The sequence below is a fragment of the Ochotona princeps genome, chromosome 5 (genome assembly GCF_030435755.1).
Source record: "Ochotona princeps isolate mOchPri1 chromosome 5, mOchPri1.hap1, whole genome shotgun sequence".
Lineage (NCBI taxonomy): Eukaryota > Metazoa > Chordata > Mammalia > Lagomorpha > Ochotonidae > Ochotona > Ochotona princeps.
In genome coordinates, this window is record NC_080836.1 from 76,166,220 (window position 1) to 76,191,019 (window position 24,800).

At 40.2% G+C, this 24,800-nt stretch overlaps 1 protein-coding gene and 1 long non-coding RNA gene across 4 annotated transcripts in view; both read right to left on the reverse strand.

Moving 5' to 3' along the window:
• The window catches only part of HYCC2 (hyccin PI4KA lipid kinase complex subunit 2), a 41,678-nt gene extending 37,527 nt beyond the window's left edge, over positions 1-4,151 (reverse strand). Inside the window, exons 1-3 of one of the 3 annotated variants that reach the window (XM_058664810.1) lie at positions 4,070-4,106; positions 2,664-2,765; positions 1,912-1,967 (exon numbers count right to left, since the gene is read on the reverse strand). Coding sequence is in view for 2 of the 3 variants with exons in the window: in XM_004576938.2 (XP_004576995.2) it covers positions 2,664-2,765; positions 4,070-4,120 (153 nt within the window). In the remaining variant the exon portion in view is untranslated. Of the gene's footprint in view, positions 1-1,911; positions 1,968-2,663; positions 2,766-4,069 lie in introns of all 3 variants that reach the window. The other 2 variants (XM_004576938.2, XM_036493108.2) reach the window with 2 other exon arrangements.
• Positions 4,152-7,996: 3,845 nt separating this feature from the next.
• LOC131480393 (uncharacterized) lies at positions 7,997-23,453 on the reverse strand. Its single transcript, XR_009245488.1, has 3 exons — positions 23,141-23,453; positions 14,338-14,410; positions 7,997-8,113 (listed from the first exon to the last, which is right to left on the reverse strand). It is a non-coding gene; the product is annotated as an uncharacterized LOC131480393 (long non-coding RNA).
• Between the last annotated feature and the right edge of the window lie 1,347 nt (positions 23,454-24,800).

The following is a 24,800-nucleotide window of genomic DNA, read 5'->3' on the forward strand; positions in this document are numbered from 1 at the left end:
GTTCCACCTGTTGGTTCACTCCCTAAATGGGCAGCAGCCAGGCTGGGCCTTCACCGTGTCTCCCATGTGGGTATAGGGCCACAAGCACTTGTTCCACCCTTCCTAGGCCAACATTAGGAGGAGCTGGTTTGAAGGTGGAGCAGCCAGGATGCAAACTAGTGCTCATCTGTGATGGAGGTGTCGCAGGTGGCAGCTTCAGCCACCAACTGACAATAAAGCCAGCTCAAATATGTAGTTCTAATTTTAAAGTGAAAAGAGCCAACAAAATTGTGTTTTCTGCAGGCATGTTCATTAGCTGCTCAGGTACAGGCATGAAATAAATAGATGTGTTTTACTCAGAATGAGAGGCAAAAGAGCTAAGAATGCAAAACAATGACTGTAAAGGGCTGGTGTGACAGTGCAATGGCTAATCCTATACCTACAAGTGCTGGCATCCCATATGGATGCTGGCTCGTATCCCAGCTGCCCCGCTTCCCATCCTGCTACCTGCCTGTAGCCTGGGAAGGCAGTAGAAGGTTGCTCAAAGCTTTGGGACCCTGTATCCAAAGAGACCCAGAGGAAACTCCTGGCTCCTGGCTTCAAATTGGTTCGGCTCCGGCCATTGTGGCCACTTGGGAAGTGAACCAGCAGATGGAAGATCTTTCTCTCTGTCTCTCCTTCTCTCTGTAAAATCTGCCTTTCCAATAAAAATAAACAAATCTAAAAAAATAAAATAAAATAAAAAACAACAACTGTAAGGATGAACCACAATAACTTAGCTAGTCAAAGGGAGAAGTGAGACAATAAGCAAAGACTGACATTCAAATTATAAGCAGAAAAAAAATGTTAACAGATTACAAGTTTCTTTTGAAATGAGAGAAATTCTAGAATATCTACAAGATCTAACAAAAGGGAAAATAGGAAAATGAAGCCATATTGTTGGTTTAAAGATCAAAACAGAAGATGCGACATAGGCCAGCCGTTACTATGAATATTACTACATCAAAATTCCAGGAAATCTTTACTCCTATTTTATGATAAATAAAACATGCTAAACAAATATATTTATTTATTTATGTTTCTTTCAGAACATGACAAAATCAAGACTAAAAGGATATCCAATTACTGAAGTCTGGATTGTTTTGAGATAAAACACAACTTAACATACTGTTATTCTGAAATTTGAACACAGCTAAAAACTCCTGACTTAAAGGACATAAAGATGGAAATTTAGACCTAATAACTGATTGATTATAATGAATGCCAGATCTTAAGTCTCAGTCTCTTAAATTTATTTTTTTTCATTTCTAGCCAGTATCTCATAGTCCTACACTATCATGAAGTAAAACAAAATAAAAGTGAAGATAACCTTTTAATGCCATAGCTTTCAAAGTACTTTAAAAGTGGGGGAGACTAAGGAAATGACAGCACTGTAGAATATTTTTATATCTCACTATTTGACCAGCATTTATTACATGTTCATTATATATGTGATAAGTTACCAGATTGTAGGGAAATAATAAACATAGAATATAGGACCACTGCCCATTAAGAGCTTACAATCTAAAAAGAAGCATAAAGCAAGCCAAATTTTAATAAGCAAAGCTTAAATGTTAAGATAGCACAAAACAACAGGTAAGATATACACACATTTATTATTCAAACACAGAATTCTGAAAACTCCTGATGAAGAAGGTTTTATATATACGTACATTTCTCATCCAAAAGTTACAAAACATACAGTATGCACAGCAAGAAAAAAGAAACTAATGAATCCTGCAGCTGCTGCTACACAAATAGCAGCAGGCGCAAGTTTAACTGGGAACCAATCCAAACTTAGGAAATAGGAAAGAAGTCAATAAGCAAGCTTTTAGTGATAGGACAAAACTGAAGATGCACTTTAAGTTAAGCTGCTGGTTAGGAGATGGTTACCTGAACTTCTTCAAACTCACTCCAGTACACAGCAGAGGCACTCTTGGAGGCTGTATCTGGGAAGATAAGAAGCTACTTTCCTGTGTGTTCCTTTCATTTTCATTTAAGCATTCATGATTCCAGTGCTGATAAAATTGCATGTTATACTATTGTGTTAATGGAAAGATAATGTGTGCATCTGACATAAGGTAACACAGATTAATAGTTTCATTTTTTTTCTCCTATGACAAGGCTGAGTAATAGGAAATTCATAACCTAGGTTTACTTTCTTGACTCAAAATTATAGTTCTTCTTCTGATTATTTTTCAGGCTAAATTTACTAGCAGTATCATTTTGTTATGAGTTTGATTTCACTGATTAGAGTGATTATACACAGTTTTATATTATCAACAAAATAACAGTAAATAAAACTTAAAAAACGGCTGGATCAATATTACAATTAAAATTTGGCTTCCAGAACAGGAAACATTTCAAAACAGGAAATAGACAAATTCTACTGAAATACATTGAGATGGTGGTCACTCAAATCAAGAATCAAAACACTGCTGTCAGGAGAAACTGACCAAAACATTTTCAAATACAGAAAAGAAGGAAATGGGGAAAGCCAGAGCACCGTCAGAATAAAAAACAGCAGAAAGAAAATCATCCAGTTTCACAACGAAAGATAACTACAAACTAATTTACATGTTGTATTTTAGTACACATATTTCATCTTATTATGAGAAACTTTGTCTTTTTACATACTCTCCTACCTCATTATTCGAATCCTGAATAACTTTATAGAGGGCTGGTACAAGTGTTTTTTTCCGATGTAAGGTTGCTGCATAACTTGTGATCTGAGTGTCAGGTAATGCCTAAAATAAGACAGCATCAAAGGAAAAAATGAACTTCATATCTGAAAATTTTGGGCCTTTATTTTATAAAAGTGCCTTTTTAAAAAATTTTAATAGAACCAAGTGAGGAAAGTAAAAACAATATAACCATCACAAGAGTAAATAAAACAAGTTAAACTGTGTTGTCACATTATTTAACTCTTCTAAATACTGAACCATGAAAATGGTAAGAAGTCACACTATGTACTTAGACTCACTTAAGTTAGCCACCTTAAGCTACTTTAATCTAAAAGCAATATAGCCTGTAGTTCAGCTCTTGCAGCTATAGTTTTGTTCACTTATTTCCACAATTTTTCACAAATTACAGTTTTGAATGAAAATCTGACTTTCAATTATAGGGAGGAAAATGGTAAAGCACAAATCTAATCTTTGTGCTTTATGAAAACCTGAAGTTCCCCACTTTTATTGACTATTATTATAAAATCTAAATATTCACTCAACAATCTTAACAATTCCTTGCTTTCACACATTACCTTCTAACCCTTATTTACTTTAGTGTCTTTAAAAAAAAAATTGCGATTCTAGGGGTCATCGTTGTGGCATAGTACATTAGGCTACACTCCCTCTCATGCCTGCATCCCATATAACAACTAGTTTACGTCCGGCTGCTTTCCTGTTGACTTACCTGGGAAAGCAGGGGAGGAGAATGCAAGCAACTGAGCCCCTGTCCCCATGTAGGAGGATGAAATTCATGGATTCAGCCAAAGTTTTGGCAATTTGAAGAGTGAATCCCAACAGATGGAAGATCTCTTTTTCTATAAATTTTCCTTTTAAATGAGATAAACTAGACCTCTTTAAAAAGCATTTTTAAAAAACACGTAATTTTTTGTAAGATTTTTTTTTAATTTTTATTGCAAAGTCATATATACAGAGAGGAGGAGAGACAGAGGAAGATCTTTCCTCCAATGATTCACTCCCCAAGTGGCTGCAACAGTTGGAGCTGAGCTGATCCGAAGCCAGGAACCTCTTCCAGGTCTCCCCCACAGGCGCAGGGTACCAAGTCCTTGGGTCGTCCAGGCCACAAGCAGGGAGCTGGATGGGAAGTGGGGCCTTCGGGATTAGAACCAATGCCCATATGGGATCCCAGTGCATGCAAGGCAAGGACTTTCGCTACCAGGCTACTGTGCCGGACCCAAAACACGTAATTTCATATTATGACATTTCTATTTCATATCATATTTGTTTCTCCACAGAACATATACTTTCCACTTGGATTATTAACATACAGAATTACATAATATAATCTTATCCCCAATCCAAATTACCTTGAATTCTGATAGCCATTCTTCCACAACACCACGGTCAGAACCCAGCATCTTCTTTTATGGTCTAATCCTTTATTTGCCTCTAAAAGAAAAAAAGCACTGAATCTAAGAATAGTCACTACTAACAAAAGCAGGTAAATTATGTGTTCCTTTCACTTAAAACATTTATCTACTACACATATTTGGATAATACATCTTGCTTTTAGTGCTGAGTGCAATTAAAACAATTTTTTTTAGATTTATTTGTTCTTATTGGAAAGGCAGATCAGATTTACATAGAAAAGGAAAGACAGAGAAAAATCTTCCATCCACTGGTTCACTCCCCAAATGGCCACAACGGCCGGAGCTAAAACGGAAGTTTCCTCCAGGTCTCTCACATGGGTACAGAACCCCAAGTCTTTGAACCATTCTCTACTGCTTTATTAGGCCTTAAGCTGGGAGCTGGATGGAAAGTGGAACAGCCAGGACTTGAACCAGTGCACATATAGGATCCTGGCACTTACAAGGTAAGGATTTAGCCATTGAACCATAGCACCAGGACTAAAACAGCATTTTTCACTTGAAACCTATCGTCCTAATGCTTTCCTATTTTCTCCAGCAACTGTACCTCAAAGTGGCAAACATAAGTGCCCTGAGTAAAATCAAACTATGGGTTTATTATTCAAGACAAATTCAAAGTATCTGCTGGAAGCTCATATGAAATATGTAACCAGAAAGCTATACATCACAAAACATATCACTATCATAGAGCAAATATGACCAATTATAAAGGGCAAACTTGATAAAAAGGAAGGGTTATATATTCAGACTGGATATAAGCAATATGCAATATAAAAGTCTTTGAAGATAGCATTACATATTTTCAAAAAATGAAGAAAATGCAATTAGAAGACATAAGTCATACATACTGCATAAAGTGTAATTTCATATTAAAATCATATGAAGCAGAAAAAAATTTCTGCCCCAACTGGGTCTGGTTAAAGCCAAATTTGTGCTAACTATACCAATATGCCAGCAACATGGTTGCTTATTTTTTTTTATTTTTTCTTAAAGCAGGTAAGGTGGAAAATTGTGGACCCGGATGTGCCACACTGGCCCCCTGGTGAAGGGTGGCAGATTCCCCATGGAAGGAGTCTGGGGGCATGGAGTGGATGCAGCTAAGGGCATGTTTGACAGAGAAGGAATGATTTCCAGAGTCTTCCATGGACCAGCCCACTGCACTTGCAGGTAGGCAAGGGAGACAGTGATTTAGAGGGGGAAACCAGAGGGCACATCTGGGTCAGGCCAAGGCACCTGTCCAATTGGGAGATCTGGGCTGGGCTAAACAGCATTGCCTGCTGCCCAGTGACACAAAAGCTGGGACTTGGGGTATATGCCTGCTTGGACTAGGCCCCATTAGCCAACTATGAGTGTCAGAGCAGGTTATGGACTACAATCAGGCTGGGCCACAGCATCCACCAGAACACAAGAGAACCAGATCTGGGGGTAGATTCTGTAGGGAAATTGTCGGCCTGCCTCTGTGGGACTGCAGCATCTGCCAGTTTATGTGGAGAGGTGGTAATGGGCTGAGCCCAGTTGGATCACAGAATTCATCTGACAGGAACCCACCTGATACTCATGGGGAAGGGAGCTGGGACTTGGAGAAGGCCAGGCGGGGCAAGACTGCAGCACCCACTTGTGTACGCAAGGGCTGGGACCAGAGGTAGACAGACCATGCCAGGCAGGGCCGCTACCGCAGGCACGCATGAGCTGGGGCTGGGGCAGGCCTGGTAGTGGAACTTAGGGAACTTCCTTATCAGTCCACAGCTCCCGTTGGGAGCATAGAAACCAGGACTTGGGACGGGACAGGGCAGGAAGGGCCAGGCAAGTGTGTAGCACTCACCTGCTTTTGTGAGGGCCAAGTGTCGGAACAGGTTGGGCTGCACCATGCACCAGGCCTTAGCAACGACTGGCAGACAAGAGAGCCAAGACAGTCTGTGGGTCATACCCGACAGGAAAATCTGAGAGCGCAAGAGGGTCTTGCCAGGCTGGGTCGAAGCATTCACCAACACCTGCAAAACCGAGGGCTGGGAATGGGCCTGGTAGGGGAACTCTGGGGACTCCCCTGCTGAGCTGCAGCTCCCACTGGTGAATGTGAGAGCCAGGGCTGTGGGAAAACCAGGTTTTGATATACAGTCTGGATTTGATACCCAGTCTGGTCTCCAATTCCCACTTCCTGTTAATACAGAACCTAAGAAGCAGTGGTGATTGCTGAAATAACTGGGTTCCTATTGCTCACACGAGAGACGTGGCTACAGCTGCTGGATCCTGGCTTTGGTCTATCCCTGTCCTCATCACTGTGGGTCTTTGGGGAGTGAACCAGAAAATGGGAGCTTATCCTATCTCTCAAATAAACAATTTTTTAAATAGACCGATGATTTCTTCAAATAAATTGCAAGATAGAAAGCAAGGTAACTCTCAAAATATAAGATATAAATACATGTATCTGTGCATATATGTAAACACATATATAAATACACATACAGATTGAAATATGATTCTAATTTGAGTCAAACATTAAAAAAAGTATGATAAAGCTAGATGTTGACCACAATTGATTATTTGATGACATGAAGACATATCTCAGTTTACTCACACATTTGGTAATGGTGTTTGGTCAGCTTTTTAAAAAATAGTCTTTATCTCCTAGAGATAAACTCTAAAATACTTACTGATAAAATGATGTTTGGGTTTGCTATGAAATAATTGGAGGGGAACAGTACAGTGGATACAAATGAAATATAACTGCAGCCATGAATTAATAATCACTGAAGTTCACTAATGGATATGCAAGTTTCATTATACTATAACTCTGTTACAGCTTGAAATGTTTCACAGTGAACAGTAAACAAATTTTTTAAAAGGTTTGGTAAGTTAGCATTACATACTAGTTCTGATGTAAACAATATCAATCAATATTTCCTCACCTTTTTTTGTGAAGGGGCTAAGTGGAAAGTCACAGAACCCTTTGAGATTTGAGCAAAACTATGGATCCCTACTTTAAAAAACAATGATTTTGAAACCTACATGTACACAGTTCTTCAATCCACTTCAAGGAGTTCATAAATTCACATGATCCACTAACAGATGTGGACTCTTAAACAATTTCCATTTGCAGGAACTGATGTTGGTGTAAAAGTTGGGCAGTTGCTCAGACTATAGAAATGATCCCTGAAAGTATAGTCTTGGGCAGCTGCTCAGGACACCAACATCCCACACTGAAGAGGCTACATTTGAGTCCTTCCTCTGCCCTCCATTCCAGCTTTTTTTTTTTTTTTTTATTTCAAAGCCAGAGTTAGGAGCTGTCATTGTGCCACAGTTGGTAAAGTCAAGGTTGGTCACATATGATCACACATATGATCAGCCAGTTTGAGTCCCAGCTGCTCTACTTCCTATCCAGCTTCCTGCAAATGCACCTGGAAAAGCAGTGGAGGACAGACCAAGCGCTTGGGACATTGACACCCACATGGGAGACCCAGATAGAGTTCCAAGTTCCTGACTTCATCCTGGCTCAGCCTTAGGTATAGCAATGTTTTGGAAATTTCCATCTCTGTCTCTCCCTTTTTCTCTATCACTCTGCCATTCAAATAAACAAATCTTTCCAGGCACATTAGCAGAGAGCTGAGCCAGATGTGGAGCAATCAGGATTCAAACAGTGCACAAATGGGAGCAGGTGTTTCAGGCAATGATTTAACCTAATGTGTCACTGAGCCAGCCCTAACCAAATTATCTTAATAATTCAGGAAATGGTTTCAACAATAGAATTCAAAGGTAATATTTAAGATCTGACCATTTAGGTTAAAAATTTTTTTTAATTTTAACAAATAGGGGGATGTAAAACATAAAAATGTTAATGTATTTAATTGTATGAGAAATTATTTATTAAAAAGTTAGACTTAGTCTTACCTGTTTTAAACGTCAATTTTCTAGAGGAGGAGGTGGCACAGGAATGAGGCAGAGTTCAAGTGTAGAATTCATTTGTTGATAGCTAAATACTTTCCAGCTCTATAAAAAACAAAAATGAAAAACTGCACAATATTGAAATAGTATTCTCAAGAAGGTAATATAAAAAATGAGCAGTTTAGATAAGATATTTATAATACAACTTACCTGGCTTTTAAAAATAATTATTGAACCAAAATTTTCCAGGAGCAACACACTTACATATCTTTATTAAATCTAATAAAAAATAGTTTAGAGCGAAAAAAAAACCCTGAATTTTAGTTTCAAATTTGTCATCAAGTTATCTGAAATATCTTTGGATTATTTATTTAAATTTTTTAGAGAATCACTTGAATAATTTATAAAACGTAGTCCCCGATAAACAAAAATCCTGAATAACCTCCGAAACAATTTATAATGATCTCTCCCTCACACAAATACATTGTCATTTTTTAAAAAACCGCTTCACTAAAATTTCAATGTGCAGGGTAAGAATCAAGTTTAAATAAGTATCAAAGGCTATACATTATTTTCAATAAATTTCAAACGACAGAAATTTTATCATTAAAAAACAATTCTATGACTTAAAACTTCTTTATTTGAATGCAGAGATTTCCCAACCACTGATTCACTCCCCAAAAACCTGCAACATCTGGGACTGGACCAGGCTGAAGGCAGAAGCCAGGAATTCAATTTGGGACTGCTGCATGGGCAGTAGGAACCCAAGTACTTCAACTATCACCTCCTGCTCCCAGAATGCACATACATCAGCAGAAAGCTGGAATGCAAGGCTAGAACTCTACACCAGGCACTCTGGTACAGGATGCAGTCATCCCAAGCAGCAACTTAACTGCTGTACCAAATACCAGACACAGAAACATATTAAGTATTCTGTCAGAGAATCTCTTTCAAATAGCTAAAAACAGAGACTTTTCAGAGAAAGCAATTTTCATGTATTTGCTGACCACATTTTGTTCTACTTTTTTGCTTCAAAGTTGTATCAAGTTTTAAAAAGTCTGTAACACCAAAATGAACACTAGTAAGAATGTTCGTTAACAAATAAATTACACTACCATTGTAAAGCTTTCAATATTTTTTAAACTGGAGATATGTCAGTCCTCCCTACTCTAGCCATAGCAGCTGACTTCTTATCTCCTACGTGTTGTTTTAAGGTTTATTTATCTGAAAGGTAGAGATGAAGAGAAATCAGAGGGGCTGAAATCCATCAGTTCAGCCCCCAAATGGCCACAAGGCCACACGTGGGACAAGCCAAAACCTGGAGCCTGAATTCCATCTGGGTCTCCCACACAGGTGGCAGAAACCCAGTAGCCAGTATCACTATTTCCCCAGGTACATTAGCAGAGGGCTGGGTCAGAAGTGGAGTGGCCAGGGCTCAAACCAATGCCCACACAGGATACTGGCCATCACAGGTGACAGCATAATCCACTGTACCACTAATCTAGCCCTAACTGTTTATCTCTTACATGTTAACATTTCACATGATATTTTTATTTAAAGGACTAACAATGTACCTCTGGAACGATAAAGACAGGTAACACTTTGGAAACAGACACTTGAGGTTAAAAAAACAAGCAAACGAAAAAACTGGGTGGAGAAAACTGACCATCCTATTGAAACAAGAAGAGAACACCAGATATTTTTAAGTAAAGTAGACATATAGACTAACGAGCCTTGGTCCAGAAATGGGTCTTCCACAATTTTTTAGGGTTAAGGAGATGGATGCTCACTGGGATCTCAATTAATAAACATAAAAATACAGAGTAAATAACAGGGAAACTAAGTTTCATTAAACTTTTACAACACTAAAACAATTCAATTCCTGATTTATAGGAAACATTCAGTCCTTGACACATTTGTGTAACAGATAAAAACAAAAGCTCTGTCGAGAGTACAGCACTGTCTGGAGTCCCTCCCTAGGGGATTCTTCATCTATAAAGTCTGGTACACAATAAAAACTTAATTAAGCAAAGGGTTAAGAAAATATGACTAATAACTAAGAGAAAATCAGGCAAAGGAATTGAAACCACAGATGATCCAGTTATAAGCTAACATACAAAGGAAATTATTTAAAACATTAGTTAACATGTTAAAGAAAACAGGGTGGGGCCCGGCGGCGTGGCCTAGCGGCTAAAGTCCTCGCCTTGAACGCCCTGGGATCCCATATGGGCGCCGGTTCTAATCCCGGCAGCTCCACTTCCCATCCAGCTCCCTGCTTGTGGCCTGGGAAAGCAGTTGAGGACGGCCCAATGCATTGGGACACTGCACCCGCGTGGGAGACCTGGAAGAGGTTCCTGGTTCCCGGCTTCGGATCGGCGCGCCTCGGCCCGTTGCGGCTCACTTGGGGAGTGAAACATCGGACGGAAGATCTTCCTCTCTGTCTCTCCTCCTCTCTGTATATCCGGCTTTCCAATAATAATAAAATCTTTAAAAAAAAAAAAAAAAAAGAAAAGAAAACAGGGTGAAGGGCCCAGTGCGATAGCGTAGTGGTTAAAGTCCTCGACTAGCACAAGCACAAGGATGCCATATGGGTGCCTGTTCTAATCCCGAAGGCCCCACTTCCCATCCAGCTCCCTGCTTGTGGCCTGGGAAAGCAGTCAAGGACGGCCCAAAGCCTTGGGACCCTGCACCCACGTGGGAGACCCAGAAGAGCTCCTGGCTCCTGGCTTCAGATTGGCTCAGCTCCATCTGCTGCGCGCACTTGGGGAGTGAACCATCGGACGGAAGATCTTTCTCTCTGTCCTCCTCTCTGTATATATCCACCTTTCTGATAAAAATAAATAAATCTTTAAAAAAATAAATAAAACTTAAAAAAAGAGAAAACTGATGGAAAAAAACTATTTCACTAATGAATCAGAGAAAATAATTCATTTATTTTTTCATTTTTATTTTTCTGAAAGAAGGTCAAAGAGAGAGAAATTTCATCCATTGGTTTTCCATCCAAATGTCCACAACATCTGGGGCTGGCCAGGTCAAAGTCAAGAGTCAGAATTCCATCTGAATCTCCTACAACCAAGGTGAAGACTCCGCTACCTATGCGATTATCTACTACTTCCCAACAGGTATTACCAGCAAGAAGTTGGAAGGGAGGCATAAGTAGGACCTGATCCCTAGCACTCTGATATGGGATGGGGGCACCCAAACTGGTGACGGCTTAAGCTGTGCCATAACACCTACCCCTGTTTTAAACTAGGCACTTTAGAACTGGCAAAACAATATATGAAACAACGTAAAACCCTGAAACATTGGTTTTACAACAAAATTGAAATAGAACAATATAAAATTGGTGAACTAGCAATCAAAAATATTCAAACAGAATCATAAGAGAAAAAGAAAGTCAAAGAAATAAGAAAGAGAAGGAGGCAGGTTGGGGGAAGATAAGGGGCAGGGGCTAAGAGAAATGTGGCAAATGTTCAAAATATCTAATATGCATGTAATAGTCTCAGGCCAGATGAGAGACTTCAAAAAAAAAGATCAAAAAAGAATAGCTGAGAGTTTTTCCAAAACTGATGGAAGAAATCAATCCAGAGATTCAATATGTTTTGCCAGCTCCAAGTACATTATATTAAAAGAAAGCCATACTTAAGAAAGTCGCCATCAAAGCAGAGAGAAGAGGGAAGGAAAAAAACCACAACAGTAGTCATGGGAAGAGGGAAATGCTAACCTCAGGAAAATTTCATATATTTCTCTAATAGAAGCTAAAATACAACAGAATGATACTGTTAAAGGCCAAAAAGAAAATAACTGGTAGGTTACAAGATCATACCCAGCAAAATACGCTTCAAAACTTAAGGTGAGTGTCCTTAGAACATGCTCCACATCAGGGACCCTGGGATGACAGTGGGTAGCCGTCCTCCATCCCTGCATGCTGATGAAGTTGGGATGCTAGGAGTGGGCCTATTCCCATCTCTTCCCACTTTCCCCAGACACAGGAAGAAAAAAAGAAGACAGGAAACATGTGTCTCATCGCTTTCCCCCATTCTTTGATCTTCCCTAATCTAATCAGTGGTCCTAATGGGCGTACATCTTTCTTAATCATGCAAACATCATTAAAAATGAATTTGTTATATAAAAACAAGAAGGTGAAATAAAAACGTTTGCAAACAAACAAAAACAAAGCAAACGAAACAGTGAGGAAAGTTCACACCAGCACTAAAAGAAAATTAAAGAGAGTTATTCAGGCAAACAGAAATCATCCTATATTATACACACAGAGACACACATACAAAACAAACAGGAAGGAACAGTGTCAGGATAATTACACAAGGAACTTAATGGTGATTGTTCAAAACAATAGCTGAAATGCCTGGTAGCATTTAAAGGTACTAAGATTTTAGTGATCATGTAAAATAATTTGTATTATACTGCAAGTATAAATGTTATAATTTTTAGGACAACCATTAAAACCAATTATGCAAGTTACAGAAAATCTAACATTGAATCTGAATACAGGCATGGAAGCAGAAAAAAACAAACAAACAAACAAAACCCAGATGAACCAAATAGCAAACAACAGTATTCATATAAACTCAACCAAAACAGTAATTACATTAAACTCTATAGATGAAAGACTAAACTTCCAGATTGAATTAAGCTAAAAGAAGCATATTTCTTAAAAAGAGCACTTTAAATATATTCACAGAAAGACTAAAAAAAAAGCATGAAGAAAATACACATGCAACATTAACTAAAAGAAAATTGATATATTCTGTTAATTTCAAAGAGGAATTAATTTAAGGTAAGAATTGTTATAAATAAAAGGCCTGTTACATAACAGTAAAAGGGAAACTGGTGACCCTAAAAATGTATGAAAATAATTAGATTTAAGGGAGAAACAGATAAAACCATAATCACAGTTGGAGACCTAACATCTCAGTGGCTGACACAACCAAAACTGGCTAAGATCTGAACAATGCGATTTGCACACTTGACCTAAAAAAAAACAAAACAGAATATTGCACCTAGGAATGAAAAATTCTCACTCTCTTTAAGATTGTGTGAACATTTATCAAAACCAAACACATACTGGGTCATAAGAAAAGACCCAACATATTTTTTTTTTAAAAGTATATTCTCTAACCACAATCAAGGCTAGAAGTTACTGACAACAACAATGCTAATAAATAACAACTTAGAAGAACACAACAACCTGAATAATTTAAAATTACATTTCCAAATAGTCTGTGGGTCAAATAAAATACAAAAATATAAGTTAGAAGATAATATTGAACCGAGTACTACTACAACATATCAAAACTTGTGAGTTACAGCCAAAGACTGAAATGCGAATGCAGGCAGTCCCTGCATCTCAGTAAGCAGTCAGAACAGCAAACAAATCAAACAGAAAAGATGCAGAAAGTCAAGAAAAATCACCAAAGCTGGACACTGGATCTTTGAAAAGATGAAACTGACAACACCCTAATGCTTATCAGGAAAAGCAAACACACAAATTATTCCAGAATTTTTAGACATCAAAGGTAATATAAGCTTTATGCCAATAAATGTGACAGCATGAAATCAACACATTTCTTGAAAAACCCAAATCATAATCCTGAAAGAAAATAATATCTGATACCGATAAAGAATGTATACAACACTATTCCATTAAAGCTGTTTCTTTGAAGAAAATCTCCAATGCCCATAATGCTGAATTCCTCTAAACAATTAAGAAAGAAATAATAACAAATTTGCATAGTCTTCCAGAGGGGCACAGCTTATGTCCTGGCTGCTCCACATTCCATTCTGCCACCTGCTTAGGACCTGGGAAAGCAGTGGAGGAAGACCCAAAACCTTTGCTACTGGCTTTGGATCAGTTCAGCTCTGGCCATTGAGGTCACTTGCAGAATGAATCAGTGGACAGAAGAGCTTGCTCTCTGTATCTCCTTCTTTCTGTAAATCTGCTTTTCCAATGAAAATAAATCTTTTAAAAAAAAGTTTTCCAGAGATCATAAAATAATAGAAGACTTTTTTATTCTTTTTAATTACAAGTACAACCATGATGTCAAAAATTGACATGGCTTTTATAAAGAAGGAAAATCACAGACTAACCACTCTCCAGAATACCGATGCAAAAGAAACTAATGTGTTAGTATGTAAAATGTACCACTATATATCAAAATATATAAAATATTTATTCCAGACACACTACAAATAGGTACAGAAAAAGCATGTGCCCAATTTCAATGTTCATTCATATAAGCTTTTGGGAAACTCACAGAGAATAGTTTATAGCAAACATTACAGTCAATATTAAAGTATTGAAAACTTACCCTCTGAGGTTTAGAACAAGACAGAGATGACCATCATCGGCACTTCTATTCAACATTGTACTGCAGGGCCTAGCTGGTAAAGTAAGGCAAGAAAAGAAAGAATAAGGACAGGGAAGAAAGAAATGTCATATTCAGAGATATACAAAGCCCTAAAGATTCTGCCCACTAATTAGGATTAACTAGTGACTTTGTCTAGATTTCTGGACAACAGATTAGCATGCAAAAATCAATTATGCTTCATAATTAACCAAAATTAAAAACACACAATTTCAAAAAAACACAACAGCATTTTAAAATGCAAGAAATAATATCTAACACAACATGTGTAAGACCTCTACACTGAAAATTAGAAAACAATTTTTGAGAGAAATTAAGGAAGATCTAAATGCGTTACGCCTCAATGATGCAGATTCCTGAGAAATGTGTATAAGGTGATCTCACCACTGTGAAACATCACAGAGTGTACTTAAACAAACCTAATTTGGTACAGTCACTTGACATGGTCTCTTGCTGCAGTCAAGAGATGCAGTAAATGTGAGATGTATAAGCATGAGGCTTCCAGCAGAGTTATTAACAAGGCATTCTATTTCACAGCACATTTTTTAAATAAGTAGGATTGCATTCTAAATCACAGAAAAAGTGTAGTATATAGTAGAGTAATACATAAACCAGTTACTATCATACATTATGTATTCTACATAACTTTATGAATGGCAGCACAGTGGGGTTGTTCATACAACCATCAAAATTGCACTAAAAGGACATTATAATAATGGAGAGTACTACATCACTATGAAATTAAAATTGTTCCATTCCATTATAATCATAAGAGAACTGCTAATGTATATGTACTCTATAATTGATCAGAATGCCATTATGTGGCACATAAAGAGAACTAAGGATATACAATGATACATTGTAAAAATGGCAAATTCTTCCCCAATTAATTGGTAGTTTCAAAGTATTCCTAATAAAATTTTCACTGTACTTTTAAAGAGAAATTGACAAGCTGATTCTAAAATTCCTATGAAAATGCAGTCAATACCAACTAAGGAAACCATGAAACAATAAAAATTGGAACATTTATACTCTTAAGACATTAAGACCTGTTATAAAGCTATAATAAAGATATATAATATAGTAATTAAAATTTACAAATGAAACAGTTAAGTCATATACAAATAAGACATACAAAATTGCACTACATTGAGGAAAGATAGTGTTTTCAATAAAAGATGCTGAATCAACTGAACAATATTATAGAGAATAAGGTATGATGATCCCAACCTACAAAACTTACAAGTGTAAATTTCATGATGGGAACAGCCTGGATCAGGCCAGGGAATGGTACTCACTGGTATACAGTTGGCCCAGGTTGGGGGTGAACAGGCTGGACCAGTTCATACTACCCACTGGCAAATCTGAGCACCAGAATGGAGTGTGGGTTGGGCTGGGTTGGGTCACAACAAAAGCCAGTTCACCTCAGGGTCAGGACTTGGGGCCAGCTGGGCTGGGCTAGGCTGTAGCCCCAACCAGCATGAGCTGGAATTGAGTGGGGGGGTGGGACATGGGCCCAGCGAGGCAATAGCACCCATTGGCAAATGCTGAGGCAAGATGGACAATGCCAGACTGGGCCACAGCATCTAACCAGCACAGGTGAGACCAAGGCAGGGAGGGGGCAAAGCCGGTAGAAGGGCTGCATGGGGCTTCCCTGTTGGACCACCACTTCCATTGGAGAGCATAAGTTGGGATGGGGGCAGACCAAGCTGGGCAGGCCTAAAACACTGTTGGCCTCATGTGGGCTGGATCAGGGGCAAGCCAGGCTAGGCTGACTGTTCTTACTGGTGCATGCATAAGTCACAGTGAACCTGGATTGAAGGGGCCTTGCCACAGCATCAGCTGGTAGATGAGGGCACGGGGAGCAAATTCTGTCAAGCCAAACTGCAGAACCACCTGGAGAGTGCAAGATCCAGGAGTGGGAGTGGGCCCAGTAGGGAAATAGTGGGTTCTTGCCTCTTGGGTTGCTACTCTGTCTGGTGAGCATGAGAACCAGGAATGGGGCAAGCAGACTAGATAGAGTGGCACCTGCCAGCAGGTGTGTGGGCTGGACAGTGGGGCTGGTTGGGCTGAAATAGGCTTCAATGCCCATTGACATGTATGAGAACTGAATGGAATGTGGGACAGACTTGGACCAATCTGCTGCACATACTGGCAAGGGTGGGAACCAGGACAGGGAGGGCCTGGTGGGGATTATTGCGGTCACTCCAATTAGGTGGGAGCTCTCCCTAGTGTACATGAAGGCTGAGTGTGTGCTGGGCAGGATCGGGTTGGGCTGCAACACCCACTGGGCAAGAGACAGAACTGACCCAACAATTGCAACCACCAGCATGTGTTTAGCTGATTGGGGTCACGGTCTGAGCCGGATTCTGTATTAGCAAGCACACACAAGAACCAGATCTGGGATCACCACAGATGAAGTTTCTATGGGGATCCCTCCAACTGAATTGCTGGACTTAGAACCCTAACCATGGAGAGAGTTGGTGGATGTGTCAGACAGAGTTGGGCTCTTCAGTGGCTTAGACAGAGCAGTGGACAGCATATGCAGGTGCACATGGAGGACATGGCAGTACATTGGAGCCTGCAGAGGACACCTGTACCACAACAGAGGTAGGAGGACAGAACAAATTGATCAACTACCCCAGCCAAGTGTTGGCAGTGAATAACTAGGCAAACAGAGACTCTAAGGTGGACTATGTCAAACAGTGGATTCGGGAGAGAGTTCATTGTGTTTGCAGTGGTGAGACTGGCAGTAATTCAGAACTGTTGAACGATCAAAACCTCATGAGCAGGACCCTCAGAGCATGCCCCACATTGGTGACCCTGAGGTGGTATCTGGTGCTGACCTCCATCACAGGGTGCAGAGGCGTTTGGGAGGCTGGGTGTGGCTTCTCCCCTTATCTCCTGCCTTTCCCAAGATACAGGAAGGAGAAAAAGATAACGTGGAAATGATGATTTCATCCACCTTCCTGTAGCCTTGACCCTAATCACTCTAATCAACTGTGTAAAAATCATCAAAAATAAAAATAAGCAATAATTTAAAAAATTTACAAAATTCCAAAGGTATGTGAAAAGTAAGAGTGGAGGATACCATAGCACAATTTGTGTACTTAACAGAAGCAAACATTTCTTAAGCAAACACAATAAGCACTAAACATAACCAAAAAAAAAAAAAAAAAAAAAAAAAAACAGAAAATCTGGTAAAACAGACTACATTAAATCTGCCATTCAAATATAGATTTATAAAGTGAAAAGAAGTGCAGATATTTGGCACACCAGTTAGATATGCCACATGGGATGACTACTTTCCATGCTTTGGTTTGAGTGCTGGTTCAAATTTGGATTCCATTTCTACTAAAGCACAATGGAATGCCTCAATTTGTTGAGTCTGCCACACATGGGCAAGACCTATTTTGAGTTTTCAGATCCTCGCTTTGGCCCCGGACAAGGGATTTTTGGAGGTATTTGGGAGTCACCCAGTGGATGGGAAATCTATCAAATAAAATGATAGTGAAAAGGTAAATAAACGACTAGAAAAACATCAGTTATAATGCGGCTACTGCTTAGGAAAAAGAGATGTGACTTCTTGGACAGGGCACAAAAGCTGAGGAGTCTTAATAGCCCAGCCTAAAACTGAGGTTGAATCAAGATCCCAGAGAGCACATCCCTATCCACAACCACAAGCTAAGTACTAAGGCAGAAGGAAAAGTGTGAGAAGGGGAGGCTCTACTAGTTCTGGACAAGCTAGAATAAGAGGAACTAAATTTACCCTCTCATCCAAATAGTTGAGAAATGGAAAAATTGGTCCAAGTGCTGTGACACAGCAGGTTTGTCTCTACCTATGACACTGGCATCCCAGCTCCAGCTGTTAGCAGCCACTTGGGGAGTGAACTAGGTAAATGAAAGATCTCTCGTTCCTTCTCTCTCTAACTCTGTCTTTTCAAATACATAAATGTTATTTTTAAAAAATGAAAGAAAAGAAAAAGAAAATATATAAAACACAAGTTGTAAGAAACTGGATACAGACAATGATAACCGTGAAATTGCCCCAATTTTCTTTCCAGAGTCTTCAGTCCACAGTGTAAGGAAGGGAAATACAGGCTGAACTTAGCATATTCATCGCCTTCAAGAGACAGAGCTAAGTCTGGATGGGGCCAAAATGTTAGAAGAGGGTTAAGTTTCTGGGAGAGCAGCAGAGAAAAAGGACTCCAGAGGACTGCAAAGGACCACCCTTGCACTATTCAGGTGGAAGCTGAATACACAAACTGAGTGAGTGAGGAAACTGCCAGAAGCCAGACAAAGCAACAAAATTACACACAGTAGTTACAGAACTCAAACAGGACCAGAAATAGTGTCTCTTCCTAACAGCCAGCCTGAAAACATAGGAGAGGCTCTTTCCTAAGTCATAGGGAATAATTAACCCTTCATGGAACACAGAGGCAGAACTGCCTCACCCATTTTAAAATTTAAAAAAATGAAAGGATTAAATTGTTTTCACATAATTGCATCCCAGAGTAAGTCTCAAAAACACTCAGAGGAATACAAAAATTTTGCGAACATAACAGAGTAAAATTCACAGTGCAGATAGGAGCTAAGCCCCTTTGTAAATACACAAAGAAGCCAAGAGACTGCCAGCTGTCTTCTTCCCTCTGCCCAGTACAGGTTAAAAACTCCACTCCCTTCTATGCAAATTCATCATACCCACTTTCCCATGAAGCATCTGAGCCTCCATCACATACAAGCCATGATCACATGTATGCTGAGTTCTACATGAAAACTCCAAGAGACCTTCCCAAAGATCAAGAGCTCTGAGCACCACCCAAACTCCACCTCAATTGTATATTCAATTAGAGCTCCCATCTCTGCTCAATAAGGGGCAATCATATTTGGGTGGGGCACTTCTCCATTATGAGATAGCCTGTACTCACTTCAGAATGTGTATTATCATTATCTCTTTCAAAGCTCTGCTTCCATTGTTGTATTTGATTGATTTTCATCTTGAATTCATTTTTCACATCAAGACAAAAACTCTGGATAAATTCAGCTGGGGATACCCTAGCATCCTACAACAATAATAAGCATCCAATTAAAAGTTTCCTACATGTGAACCAGAATGGTTGTGGGCTGGCTGGGCTAAGCTGCAGCACCTATTGACAAATGCCAGAACTGGGTGAGGCTAGAGTGCAGTATCCCCCTGGCAGGTACAGGATCTGGGGCTGAGAGTAACTGTGAGTACTCCTCTGCTAGGCTGCAGCACCCATGGGAGTTCACAAGAGCCAGATGGGATGCGGGAAAGATCAGGCTAGGCTGCAGCACATACCAGCACATGTAAAAATCAAGGCCAGGAGCAGGCCTGTTGGGGTATTAGGGGTTGCCCTGATTAGGATACAGCACCCACTGGTGTGGGTGAAGACCCCACCTGTGGCAAGCTGAGCCAGGTCACAACATCCATCATACCCATTGGGCTGGGGACAGAACTAGCCAGGCAGCTGCATCCCCTGGTATGTGCGTTGGCTGGTGCAGGTGATGGACCATGCCTGACCCTACACTGGCTAAAGTCTACACTCTAAAGTCAAGTCTAAGGTCATCCCAGGCAAGGTTTCTTGGGGAATCTCCAACAGGACGGTTGGACTCAAACCTTGCCCATAGAGATAACCACAATATTTGTGGTCCAACCTTGGGAGTGCACAATCAGGACTGGGCCTCCTAGTTTCTGATGCCTGTGCAGTGGACTGCATGCCTAGATGCTCATGGGGGATATGATGGCCAGCTCATCTATGCCAGCAGGGGACGTCCAATGGCTCATCAGATGGAAAGCAGAACAGGTTGGACTACTCTCCGGCCAAGCTGTGCAGCATGTTCCTGGGTCTGTGGATGCACTAGGTTGGACTTTGTCAACCATTAGACCTTGGAAAGATGTTCTCAACACTGGTGCAATGAAACCAACAACTTCTCAGCAAATTTCTGGGCAAATGGAGACTCTAAGGTAGACTATGTCGGACAATGGACTTTGGAAGGATTCCTTCATCTTTGGAGAGGCCATATCAATAGCATCTCAGAACTATCAAAACCACTTGAGAACCCACAGAACATGCAGTAACTATGGGATGACATCTGGTGGTTGATCCCCATTCCTGGGTACTGAGGTGGTTGGGAGGCTGGATGTGGCCTCTCCATTATATCCCTGCCTACCCCAGATACAGGAAGAAGAAAAAGAAAATGTGTAAACATGGGCTCGGCAGCGTGGCCTAGTGGCTAAGGTCCTTGCCTTGATCCCATATGGCCGCTGGTTCTAATCCCGGCAGCTCCACTTCCTCTCTATCCCTCCTCCTCTCAGTATATCTAACTTTGTAATAAAAATAAAATAAGTCTTAAAAAACAAAAAATATTAAAAAAAAAAAAAAAAAAAAAAAAAGAAAATGTGTAAACAATGGTCTTGCCCACTTTGCCCTGATCCTCAACCCTTCCCACCCTGATCCTTGACCCTTCCCATCCTGATCAACTGTGTAAACATCATCAAAAATAAATAAAGAAAAAAGAAAAAAGTTACCTACAATGGGAAAAAATCAGAACAGGAACAATAATGAAGAAAAAGAAGCAATCGATAAAAACTGACTCAAAATTAACAAAGATGCCAGAATTAGCAGAGACATTGAAACAATAATTATAACATATAAACATAAAGTAGTCATAGATGGTGCCTTGGTCAGGTCCCAGTTCTGCTCTGATACAGCTTCCAGCTGCTGTGCTCAGGTATTTGTTGCCCACACAGGAAGCTCGTGACCTCAGTCTGAGGTAGTTTCAGCTATTGGGATATTTCAGGAGTCACCCATTTGGTAGATCTCATTGCAGAAGATGTGGTTAATTACTTCAGTGACAACTTGCAGGCAGAGCCTCAAGAATATCCATAAGGGAAATAGGGGAAAAGACAATAATCATCATTAAAATTAAGCAGAGAATTTTTTAAACTACTGACATCCAGAACTGGTAGTTGACTAATCATGATTATTAGTAATCACTGTTTTCATTACTTTGTTCTTTAGTAGGTGAACTCCCTTAGGTATACATCTGGCAGGGAAGGGATAAAAAAAAAAAATGGAGGGCCAGCACCATGGCATAAGCTTAAGCCTCCGCCGGCAGTGCTGGCTTACAATATGGGTGCTAGTTCAAGTCCTGGCTGCTCCTCATCTGATCCAGAACACAGGATGGCCTAAGTCTTTGGGCTCCTGCATCCACATGAGAGACCCAGAAAAAGCTTCAGGCTCCTGGCTTCAGACCAAACCAGCTCCAGCTATTGTAACCATTTGGGGAGTGACCACTGGATGGAAGATCGCTCCTTCTGTTTTTCCTTTTCTATATATAAATCTACCTTTCAAATAAAAATAAGTAAGTCTTTAAAAGGAAAAAAAAACCCGCAGGATTTTGAACATTTCCAACATAAAGAAATAATAAACATTTGAGGTGTCAGATATGCTCACTAGCCTGAACTTTTTCATTACACATTGTATAAATGTACTGAGAGGGAGGGAAATTAAAAAAAAAAAATCACAAGTGGTACAAATTCAAGCAGTACTCTCAGAACATACTTTTCCACATTGGGGTTTCTAAGATGACTTCCAGTGAACATATGCATCCCTGGGTACTAGTGTAGTTTGGCAACTGGAAGCATCCCCCTTCCCCTTCAACTCTTTCTCCCCTCATACAGGAGAAAAGAGAAGAAAAGGAAAATTGGAATTGTTGTGCCAGCTCCCACCAGAACTCACTGCATTATATTCTAGACATGAAAAAAATTTAAGCTCATCATCCTAAGAAAAACATAGTTTACTGGCCAGATAACATTGTAAAAAAAAAAAAAAAAGAAATAAAAAAATCATTAAGAAGCTATGAAAAAAACACACAAAAATTCTCTGTTCTGTCATTTAAGAACCACCCCATGAAGCTGATGACTTTTTTTAGATTTCTACTCACATTTTTTAGCATGTTAGCTTATTAGCATTAATTTTTCTTTTTTTTTTTTTAAGATTTATTATTATTGGAAAGCCGGATATACAGAGAAGAGGAGAGACAGAGAGGAAGATCTTCCCTCCGATGATTCACTCCCCAAGTGAGCTGCAATGGGCCGGTGCACGCCAATCCGAAGCCGGGAACCTGGAACCTCTTCCGGGTCTCCCACGTGGGTGCAGGGTCCCAATGCATTGGGCCGTCCTCAACTGCTTTCCCAGGCCACAAGCAGGGAGCTGGATGGGAAGTGGAGCTGCCGGGATTAGAACCGGCGCCCATATGGGATCCCGGGGCTTTCAAGGCAAGGACTTTAGCCGCTAGGCCACACCGCCAGGCCCATCATTAATTTTTCTATGGTAAAGCTCAGTCAAGTTAACAATCATTCTAGATAATAAAGTAAGACAGTAAAACTAAATGAAAAAAAAAAAAAACCCAACACACAAATTCCTGATAAATATCTAGAATGTCGAAATGTTTCAGAATCGACTTCAGTGAAGTATTAGAAATCATCCAACGACTACTGAGTACTAATTTAGCCTAGCATTTCCTAAACTAGTTGGGACTTTCCTTCTTCAGTGCTTTCTCCAATGTTCAGCTTATTAGGCTACAATGACACCTACTGGCCGCTCAAATCAGCCATTACTTCTCCAAGACATCTCCAGTAGGTTAGTTACATAATAAGACCCAACAAATGAAGGAACACACACACACACAAACACACACATACACACCCCAGCCTACATACAGGTAAAAGTTTGCTCACAGGTACTCAGTTCTCCACAGAATTGCATTTAAGACAGAACCAGAAGCTTTCATTCTGAGAGGTCATTATTCTTGTAAAATAAAAGACAAAGAATGAAACAGCAACTATCAGTGTATCTAAAGCACAAATATTTCACAACTCTGAAAATTCAGAGCAAACTCTAATGCTCTCCCTTCTCTTTCCCAAATGGTATTTTGAGGGGGAAAAGTGAAATTTTATGTATACATGAAGATTTAAATATACTAATGTAAATTATCATTAATTTAAAGAATCACATCTGAGAAAGTTTTTCTGATGTGCAGTGCTAAAAGCAGCTCAGGAAAATGATAAACTTGCTAATACTACATTAGTTGGTACCTTCTAAACCAGGCAACATTTCAAATGGCTTACACTTTATCAATTTATGATGCTTCTTTTAAAACTGCTTTTCCCTGAGCTGTAAACTCAAGTCTTTCTATAGACTGTTCTCCTGTAACACATATTCAAGGCTAATTCCTCTTTTCAGTCCACATTTTACATGCAAATAATGAAAAATAAAAATCTTAGGAACGGGACAATTTGCAGTTAACTATATCTGTAAATTCATTTTACCTCAGTCCAAGGGGCTCGAGGAATACACGTTCCAAACCTAAGAAATAAATAATTCATAATCAGCTTCTCAATGCCTATAAAGGAAACTAATTGCAAGCTGACATCCAGCCCTTCCCCAATTCAGACCACCACCTTATTTTCACAGCCCCTAACAGCCACAACATGTAGTGGGTAAAAATAATAATAATAATAATAATAATAATAATAATAATAATAATCGACAACTGGTTTTCTAGTCATTTTCCAACTTGCACTCTGTTTCCAGCTTGCTCCCGTTAAAATCTGAGGCCCCTCACTTTGCCTGACTGAATCCCGCACCCTCTCCTATTCGTCACCCCCCCACCCCACCAGCACCAAAAAAGAACAAGTACGGATTTGCAATCAGCCTGGACTCCTGAAACAGACCTCGTCAACTACAAAACGCAAAGCTGGCCGCGATCATTTCCACCCCAACCCATATTTGGCATAAGCTCCTCGTGACTACTCTATCCTTCAAGCTTCGACCCTGCCAGGGGAGTGAGCACTCAAGCCAATGGACAAAGGTGCCCCCGAGACATCCAGAGGTTGTGAGACCCCCCTCTTCCAGCAAGGACAGCTTCACTGGTGGGAAGCACTACCAGCCAGGGATTACGTAAGATACAGCTGCACAGCTCCCAGGGTCTTTCCGACCACCAGTCAAGATCTGGCTTCTCCGATCCCCCCTCCACCCCCCAGTCAGGGAAACGGCTCCAAGAAGCCATCCCTGGCACTGCTCGCAGGCTGAGTGAAATGTCGTGTCCTCTCCTCGCCCGGGGCCCTCGCTATCCCACCTTGGCTCCCGCCTGTCTCTCCTCCGCGCCTCTATCTTTCTCCCCAGCGGCAGGCCCTCGCGCAGTCCCACAGAGCTCACCCTCACCCCGCCTCACAGGCTGCCTTCTCACGACCCTCCCGAGCGGCCCGCTACCTGCCTGACGGAGAGGCTCGGGAGTCCCTCACGAATCCGGCCACACCGCTTTCCCCCACCACCCGCCTCAGCGCCTCTCTACAATCTCCGCCGCCGGGGAAAACGAAG